This window comes from Hakea prostrata, chromosome 8 (genome assembly GCF_041222555.1).
Source record: "Hakea prostrata isolate BN-2017 chromosome 8, UWA_Hpros_2, whole genome shotgun sequence".
In the NCBI taxonomy this organism is placed as follows: Eukaryota; Viridiplantae; Streptophyta; class Magnoliopsida; order Proteales; family Proteaceae; genus Hakea; species Hakea prostrata.
In genome coordinates this window covers 53,846,155-53,855,951 of record NC_142607.1, presented here as the reverse complement: position 1 = coordinate 53,855,951, position 9,797 = coordinate 53,846,155, and the positions used below count along the sequence as shown (strand labels likewise).

The 9,797-nt window shown below is 37.7% G+C and overlaps 1 protein-coding gene across 6 annotated transcripts; it reads right to left on the bottom strand.

Moving 5' to 3' along the window:
- Positions 1 to 9,070, bottom strand: LOC149008635 (hydroxyproline-rich glycoprotein family protein). 6 transcript variants are annotated; one of them, XM_089165807.1, is made up of 9 exons: positions 8,934 to 9,070; positions 8,744 to 8,846; positions 5,450 to 6,054; positions 3,717 to 4,121; positions 3,497 to 3,628; positions 2,704 to 2,885; positions 2,484 to 2,595; positions 978 to 1,121; positions 30 to 499 (listed from the first exon to the last, which is right to left on the bottom strand). In XM_089165807.1, the coding sequence occupies exons 3-9, from the start codon at positions 6,023 to 6,025 to the stop codon at positions 386 to 388; spliced, it is 1,665 nt and encodes a 554-aa protein (XP_089021933.1). In that variant the 5' UTR covers positions 6,026 to 6,054; positions 8,744 to 8,846; positions 8,934 to 9,070; the 3' UTR covers positions 30 to 385. The 6 variants fall into 6 exon arrangements, with proteins under 6 accessions (XP_089021934.1, XP_089021935.1, XP_089021936.1 ...); XM_089165808.1 differs by having other exon boundaries at positions 1 to 499; positions 8,713 to 9,070; XM_089165809.1 differs by having other exon boundaries at positions 1 to 499; positions 8,752 to 9,070.
- Between the last annotated feature and the right edge of the window lie 727 nt (positions 9,071 to 9,797).

Genomic DNA, 9,797 nt, shown 5'->3' with positions numbered 1-9,797 from the left:
ATTGTAATTTTTATTAGTAGCAAAATTTCTCATATGTGATCCTAAGATTATAAAACCAAGGACACATCGTCATATTATTACTAAAAATTTGGTAAAATTAGGAATCTTAGATATATCCCATTCAAATTGTGGTGCAGAACCATTTTCTCATATGGGCATCACAGGAATTTCTTACTGAAAAAAGAAAACATCACAGGAATATGCTTTCGTTTAGTTGATGCATTCGATTGTACATCCTCCAAAAGTTCAACCTGTCTTTTTTTTTTGGGTCAACAAGAAAAATTCAAGCTGTCTACCTATAATTAACTAACAAGACAGAAACAGTTACAGTCCTGCCAGCGTCACTCTTCCCAAGTTCCCTGGAAGATCGAAGCCCACAACTGCCCTAGGATGATGCTATGCCTGCAAACAGTTGGCGATTCCCACCCATGTGCACAGGCATTCGTTGTTTTATCTCTTCGAAAGCACACATTGTTTCTGAATCAAGTCCTCCTGCAAACTACACAAGCCAAAGAAATCAAGTATGGAACTCCATTAGTCACTCAATATATTGGTAGCTGGACTCACCAACCCCTGAATTTTTTTTCTTCTTTTTTCTAACTTGTTTCAATGATTGTTTCCTACTCTTTCCAATAATGTGATGGGGGAAGAGAAGGTTTTAGCTGATCATCCCATTTGAACAAAAGAAAATTGTAAAAATGGATTTTCATGGTAAGAATCCAGCTCCGACTTGAAATTCTTTTAGAATTGGACCCGAGCTATGTGGCATGCCATTTAGGTATCAAAATTTAATCATTCAGATCAGATGGAAGACCCACCAACAGATGGATCCACCTGTTTTTCCCATGCGGCAGTCAGTTTAATTAACCACTTCACTAGTTTTGACAATCCTGGTTAATTGACTGCTAGTTACTGATTTATAAGTCTCAATCCCCCAATACAGAAGAATAAACTTAAATAAATCATTCATGACTAACCTGGTGAGCCCTATAAGCAAAACGTACACCCTGAAGCAGTAACACTTCCTGCATGGATTCCTTCTCTGAGTTTTGAACTGATTCAAGCTCCAACGAGACCCTCTGCATGTACGTCCTGGCCAGTTTCACTGAGCCCTGCTTTATCTGTAAAAAGAACTAGGATAAGCTTTTACTCCTTCATTGTGTGTCACAGCTATACACTAAGAGCAGGTACTCATTGGATAGATTGAATGATAAAATATAGGGAAATTTCAGGGACGCCCTAAAATATATGGGAAAAAGCAAAGACACCCCAAGTATGTAAAATTGGCAATTGTCCCTTTGCCGTTACAACCATTAAGTCTAGATATGAAAAAACCTTCCTATCCTTATTATTTTCATTATTTTACTTTTTCCTTTTTCCAAGTCACGTTTGAGCATTTTTTTTTTTTAAATCGTCTCAACCATTTTAGGGATTGTACGGAATATTTTTTACATAAAAAATGGAGCTGGAAGAAACTGATTTTCTCAGAGAATTGCTGGAAGATATGGGTGTCAAAGGAGGAGACAAAGGAAGGGATATGAAAAGATCTGGCAAGCAACTTTGCCTTTAGGGCTTGTGGAAACCTAGATCTGGCAATTTAATTAGCAACTTCCAAAGCTTCCATCCATTTTTCCTACAAAACTTCATTTCTACAAACTTAGCAGGAGGAGAACAAAAGGGAGAGAGCACCATAGTTTTTAAGGCTTGTAGAAACTAAGATTTGGGACTGGTGATCGGCAGCTTCAAACGTTGAAATATTTTATTAAGCCCATCAGTAAAGATGGAAATGACATTTTATGCCTAAAACATTCCCTAATTTCAAGGAGAAAATATAGTCATCCACAAATGTCTCTTTACTTAGGTTAAGAAGGTAAACTCATAAGAATAAGGATAGTTTTGAAATTATGAAATTATCCAATCATGACTTGACAGAAAATGCTAATGGAGTGTACTATTGTACAATTTTATGTAACATTTTGGGGTGTTTATATCAATTTGACATATTTTTGTGGTGGTTTTTCACCATATATCTTGGGGTGTCTATGAAATTTTCCCTAAAATATTTGGTTTTAGTAAAGTTGAAATTTTCTTAGACACTGTGTTTTAAGTTGTAACTGCAATGAATCCCGCTTCTAAAGTATCAAAGATACAACCTGGAATGTACCCTATAAGGGTGAAACAACAGCATATATTGTATACCACAGCTTTCCAGACCATCCCAAGTTTGACCTGAGGTATATAATGTTTGAATGGCCTAGCTCCCAAGAGATGTCCTCAGAATTATGTTTCTTGCACATAAGGATGCAAGTATCATCCACCAAGCACCCACCTGCTTTCCTTAAATGCCCATTTCATATCTTTCTCTCATTGGCAGTTTTACTCTTTTGAGTAGTAGGCACAGGGGGTTGGGGAGTCGATTTCTTGATCCATATAAGAACATGATACTTATCTCATAAATAGAAACATATTGGAAAGAAAATTACCTTATTGACCATTCCTGAATCAAGCATCCAATCCGTAGGAACCTTCCAATCCCTAAAGAATGGAATGGTTGTTTCCCGCAACTTTACCAACCTCTGTATGTTCCTCTCAGATCTGGCACAGCATGACAGAAGAGGCTAAAGTCAATATCCTTCCATTAAAGGAAGAACTATAATTCCCTGCTAAGAGGCAAACAGCAAACTATTCTCCCCTCATACATACTTATCTAGTAGACTAGCCATCTTCTTCAAGCTCATTTCGCACGGTATGTTATTGTCATCTTTATAGGAAGAAACTTCAATTTCTAATTGTTTAAGATCACGATACTCAACTGCAGCTTCACGCAAGGCATCCGCTTTTTTCTCAGGCCAATTGAAATGCTTTAGCACAGCTCTCTCGTCAGCCTGTACATGAAGAGAGGATAAGAAATGCAGAGAATATAAGAGTAACTAAGCTATAGAAATACAATCTTTCAGTACAGTTGGATACTAAGCTGCCATAAATCCTTTAATAGATAGTTCTCAAATGGTCCAACAATCTACAATTTTGGTTCTCAAAGTAGCTTCCTTCGGCTTACACAACATAGGTACAACAGAAAAAAGCTAGTCTAGACTACTAGCACTTAGGTTAGAAGAACTGATTTGGAGCTACACTTTCATAACTATGTCAAAGTCTTGCAAGATTTCCAACATCAAATGCATGTTGCCTGGCCCAATTTTCATATGAACCATGGGCATAATATATAGAAAAGCTAGCCCTAAATGGAATTAATTGATATTCTGCAGAACTTGACAATATTCGGACTTAGATGAGGGGGTCACCACCAAAATTGATTCTCAACACCTACATTTGACATTTTGACCAATTCTTAATGTCACAAGGCACATCTGTACAGAACAATGCAGCTCACACCTACGTTCTCTTCGCTGCATAAGTGGTATATATTGGAAAACAGAAAAAACCTAGAGTGCTCCATTAACAAGTATACTGTTCTTGGCTAGGCTTTGAAGATTACCAAGGAAGAGAGTTTGTTATCAAGCCAATCCACAAATTTTAGGACATCCTCAATATCTGTATATGTAGCATCCTGGACTTTTTGGATAAGAAATTTGATGAACTCCCCTTTAGTTTCCACATCCGCTTTTATCTGAAGGAAGCGTTAGTCAGGAACTGCTTGAATAGTCAGAAACAGTTTATGCAAAAAAGAAGAATAATCACATATGTTAAATACTTACAGCTAACAAATGAGATGAACGATTTTGAATTTCACCTACTATGCTGCTGTGGGCATTAGAAACAGTGGGACTATTGTAATTTCCAGGCCGAAGAGGATCTTTTTTCCCTCCATGCTTTGTCAATGAGTGATAGAGTTGCACAATTGTTGGAGCTTTATGCATGCTAGTTGCTTTGGCAGGGACCCTGGGTGGGGGAGGAGGTGGAGGAGGAGGTTTGGCACTCACTGGCACTTCTTGTTGCATATCATTACCTTTCACGATACTCTGTTGTGGCACTACCGAGTGTATCTTAACAGTGCTTTCTTCCTCTAGAGTTTCCTCGGCTCTCAAGGGTTCCAATTTATTTCCCATAAGTTTCTGAGCCTTTTTAACATCACACCTCTGAAACTCCTCATCAACCGGTTCCTGCTTAGTGCAAAGATAGAGAAAGGAAAATCACTAAATGATTTTTTTAAAGCATAATGAAGGATTCCTCCATCGAATGCCTGACTAGAACTGTTCAAAGGTCCTACAGTAGACATTTGATGTACTTACTAGTTAGCCAACCTAAAACCATTTCTGAAAGAACAACCTCAAACTAGATCCCTAAGCATGGACCAACTAAATCATTAGAACTCAAGAGTCATTAACTATGAGAATACATATAAAAAAATCAATTGAAAACATAATTTGAAACTTAATAGTTGGGGATAGAGATCTTTATGCTAGCATTGTAATATGAAATCTTACATGCTAGCCTTCTTATGAAATAGTTGGATCCCCCTCTTTGCATCATCTGTTCAACACATCGACAGAGAAATGATTATGATGTTACCAATTCCTTGAGTACCAGCAGCCCCAACCTTGTTCCTCTCCCCTTTAGAAGTTGCCCCTGTCTTCACCCCACTCTGGGTAGAGCTCCTGCTTGAAGCTTATGTAGACAGTGTTACAGAAAATTCCAGTGACTCTTAACTTGATGATGAAAAATATTGGGATTTTGAAGCAGAGATTTGAGGAGACGACTGGAAAGCAAAGTAGATTCACCAGAGAAATTCCTTTTGAAAACTCAAAGGAAGAATCATCAACATAAAGGAGAAAGCAGTTTGAAGAGAGCATATTGGTGTGAGAATGCAGCGCAGGGCGTTTCACCAGACAAAACAATTAGAAAGACCCCTTGATTGCATTCCCCACACTAATCTGGTAATCCTTAACTGCTTTCACGTTACTAAAACGATTCCTCCTTTGTTGCCAACAGTAATTTCTCCAGCAATGACTCCACACCGCAAACTAAAAGTCCTCACTTCGAAAGCCCGTTGTTAAGGGTAGGATGACAGTAGGAATCAGGGCAAGGGTGGTTGGCAGGGCGCCTGTATAAAAGTATGTTCATTTTCTTGGAGAAGATGGAGTGTTTTGAGGTTCTTAAAAACCTGGCCCATTTCTTGTTTTACAAGTTGGTAATGGGTTATGGGTGACGAACGCTACCTTCAGTCGGATTCTTTTGTTGTGACATGGTGTTTGAACAGAGCAGGCAGCAGGTGATGTTCACGGTAACCGAGGTGTGACAGAGAGCAAGGGGCAGAGGCGGTGGACACAATGGACTGAGTTGAATGGCTGATGCAGAAAGCGGTCCTGATCTAAAGATGCTAGTACGTAAGCTTCAATTACACTACGCCAGCAGATAGACCGGTGCAGGCGAAAACAACCACATCGAAGGCAACAAGAGTCAATAACGTAATAAAGGTCTTTGATCCTACCTGTTGACGACTTTCAAGAGCTGAGATTTTTGCTTTGGCAGCAGCAAGGTCGTCTGCAAATTGCCTGTTCTGCGACTTCAGTTCCACATTCAAGCTCTGCAACTTCTCCAACTGGGATTTCAACGTGGATATCTCGGAATGCAGATTCTTAACCAAATCCTCACTCGCACGGAGCTTGTCCTGCAACTCCTTCCTTTTCCCATCTGTGTCATTTTCATTAATCCTCTTAATGCTGGGTTCTGGTTCCACACCCCGGCGCGGCCGAGTGAACTGCTCAACTACCGCCCTTTTTCCCGCCCGGCCCACAATTTTTACATGCTCCCCTTCCTTATTCCTTTGAGAGCCCACAACATCTTCAGAAGATTTCAATTTGTTGAGACCAAGACCAAGAGATCTCCGAGCTTTTGGACTGTTGTTCGGGTCTAGTGGAACTGTCTTTGGGCGTGGTTTCAGACCTGGTGAGACCTTGAGAGAAACGTCATATTTCAAAGAGTCCTTAGCTTTAGAAGATGTCCTGAGACGAGAAGGTGTTGTGGACTTAATTTCAGCTGCTGTGGATGAAATCTCTTGCTTCATGGCTTCCACCACTCATACGATATCAATTCCTGAGAAGAAGTTCATGGGATAATTAAAAGCAGATATATCTTATTTTTCAAGAGCATGTTTCTCTCCATTGTTGCAGAGAGGATAATGTAAAAGAATTATAGTAAAGAAGTAAGGGGAAACTGAGCAACATGTGGGCTGTCGAGCTTGCGCTGGTTTCCCATTTGAGGTTGACACTTGACAGTTGACTAACAGATGAAGACAGAGTAGGGGCCGTAAAATAAAACAGTACCAACAGGCAACAACACACAAGAGATGTCTTATGACTCATATACATCATCTGAGATTCCGAGGACATTAAAATACAAATAAATCATTTGAACCAAATTCTTCTCTTGCTGAGCTGACTACGGAAGCTGCCAACGCAGGAAAGCCTCATTATCATGTTCGAGACTCGAGAGTGAACACCATTACTCAATACTCACAAAGAATGGTTACCAAAAAAGAAGAACAATCAGAATCAAACGAGGGTCGAGATTTTGATGTCAACCAAATCTCCAACCACTCATTTTATACAATTGTTAAAAATAATTTTTGCATAATAAACAATAGTCTCAATCCAAGTTTCAATCTCTACTGTATAAAGCACGGTGGTGCATATTTCACGGTAGTGCATATTTAATATGCACCACCAAACAATTCACTCAGGTGTAGCCATCCAAATATCCAATTACAAAAGGAGTAGTCGCCATCTCCACTATCCCTACCACCCAATGGAATGAGACGTGACAGAGAGGAGAATAACGAGATTTTAAAGTTCTCTTTAGTCTTTAGTGTCACATGCCAGCCGTTATCAACCCATCACTATTTTAATGGAATATAATCTATTCTAATCTTCGACCAAACGAAAAAGGATCTTACCCAAAAAAACAGAAGAAAAAAAACCACAAAAAGAAAATCCATAAGAAGTAAAGCTCCACAGATTTAGGGTTGTTGGTACTTGTACTTGGTAGATGATAGTATGATACGATTTTGATCAAAATGGTAACAAAATTAATAATAATGATAATAACAAAGCCCCACCCCTCTTTCCCCCTTTAATGAAAGATCATCGCCCTATTTTCTATTCATTTAAATATTTGTATGGGTGTAATAATAGCGGATCCCATTTAGTTGGGACAAAGCTTGTTGTTGTTGTATGAGTGTAATAAAAAGTAGAGAAAATCAAAAATTAAGAACTTAAAAAAACAGTTACATGTACATTTAATATTCTTATGGGTGTGATAAATGTAGCAATTCGTCTACACTAATTACTAAACGAAGACTCTATGAATTAGTTACTAATATGAATACCGTTTCAATCATCCATTCACAACATTCCTACAGACTTTTCAAATCTCAATTTATTGGTTGTGAATTTCATTGCAATTGTCAATATCAGCTCAAAATCACCTTCTACTGCTAAGAAACTTCTAAATTAAATATGAGAGTTACAATCTTTTACATGAGTGATTATAATTGATGCATTTTAACAGGAAAAATTTTTATAATTGATGCATTGCAATATTTATTTTATACGTTTTAGGTTTGTGTGATCATTTAACACTTGTAAGTTCTTTCTGGTTCTCAACAACTCGAGAAGATAGAAAACCAGGAAACGGGAAATCCATGTGGGTTGGCCCATCTTATATATCCACCCAAGTGTTGAATGGTATGTTGTAATTTTCTACACTTCTTCCCTCTTCCCTGATAAGTTTTCTCTTCTTATTTCTCACTAGGACAAGGTACAGTCTCCAAAAAAAATGAAAACATCCAAACGAAAATAAACATCAATAAGAGTAAAAAACACTGACAATTAAACAAAGGGCCACCACCACAACAAAAAAAACAAACAAACAAAAACAATACCTTGAAACCAAAGATAACAAATGCGCCCATCCTCCATAACCATACAGAAGGCCACTACAGACAGAGTAAAATCGATCCCTTTGTGCTACTTCTGTAGTAAAAGCAATTGGGGACCACGGTTTCATAATTTGGAATCGACAATTTTGATCTGAATGAGTCATGGTTGTTTTCGACTCTGGAAAATACAGAATCGCCAATTCTATGGTTTTATGACTAACTAATCCTGAACTCTGCCATGGAGGGTTAATGGAATGTTTGTGAACTTCATTTCTCTATGTAAATATGTAATATCTCCATCCAATTTTCTTATAAATAAAAAGTGCTTTTGTACCAAAAAAAAAAAAAATAAATAAAAAATCTAATCCTGAACTCGGCCTCTTATTTCCAATGGGCCCCCAAGGTTCAGGGCTTATAAGGGCCCGCTTTCTATTTCCTCGGCCCTAAAGACAAAATTAAGCTCTGCAAATGTTTTCTGTTCGACTCTCTTGATCGTCCCCGTGACACAAGTGCTCTCCCGCCCCACAGCGCTCTTCGCTGCTAAAAAACACAATTTCTTCTTTTATGTATTCGCAAACCCTAAACGGCATAACTAAAATTTTCTTTCATTTCCTCCTCCTTCTATTGAGATCGGACATATGATGAAGACTTCAATCCATTTCCTCCTCAAACCAGATGGAGGAAGCAATACACCGTGGAGTAGATGAAGCGAGTGCAGATCGAAGAAGATAAAATTGAAAAATTATGACTACGATAGATATATATGGTCATGGATTCTTTATTAGAATTAAAAATCGAAGAATCATTAATCATACCAGATTAAGTAGAAGTGATGAGAAAGCATACCCCTGTACCTACGTGTCTCTGTAGATGATCGAACGAGAACCAAATCGATTGGAAATCTCATACCAACACTTCGTAATTTCTTTGTTATTTGTCTCTACTTCGACTGAAAGGAACAAGAAGAGAAAACGCTCAAGAACTTGCAACTGGCAGAGGAAAAGGATAGTATTTTCTGTGACGGAAATACAAGCACCTTTCGTATGGTGAAACTTCTCATCGTTGGTTGCAACTTCGCATCAGAATGTTGTTGTTTCGAACCTTCAGAGTTGAAGATTTTCTGATGGTGAGAGAGAGAGAGGGAGAGTTTCAATCTCAGGCTCTCAGAAAACGTTTTCCTGCTCAGACTGGTGACCCGACGGTTATATAGCTCTTACTTGTAACGTCACACGTGATATTTCATTGCTTGCATTTCTCTTCTGATGAAATTAATTAATTAAAAATGAAGAAAAGGGAGGTGTGAATTATTTCAATTGAAAAAACGTTCCATTTTGGTGCATTTGGTCTTCAACTAATGCTACCTTCATCAGTTTTGTTTTTATCAAAATACTCATAATTACAGGGCCCATAAGTTTGGTGCATTAGGTAGGGTATCCATTTCTATAGATTCTTTTTCAATTGTGAGCATTTTTTTCTTTCTCTTCATATATTTAACATTTTTCACCCCACCAAAAAAAAATTGTATAGAATTTATTGGAAAGAATTTTCTCTTTCATATATTTAATCTTTTTCACACACCCCTACCCGAAAAAAAAAAATTCGTATGGAATTTATTGGAAAAAAAATTCCTCTTCATATATTTAACTTTTTTCACCCCATCTCCCACCCCAAAAAAAATATTTGTATGGAATTTATTGGGAAAGGATAGAAGGGGTGGAATAGATAAATGAATTAAGTGAATTTCACCAATTTATGAGTTGTATGGTAAGTTTATATATATATTTTTGGAACAAAATTTCAATATATGTCTTATTTTATGTTTTTCTTACTTTTCAGATGATGAGTCATTTTGGGAGAGTATTGAGCCCACTTTAAGAACTGTCAGTTTGGTGTTTTTTTG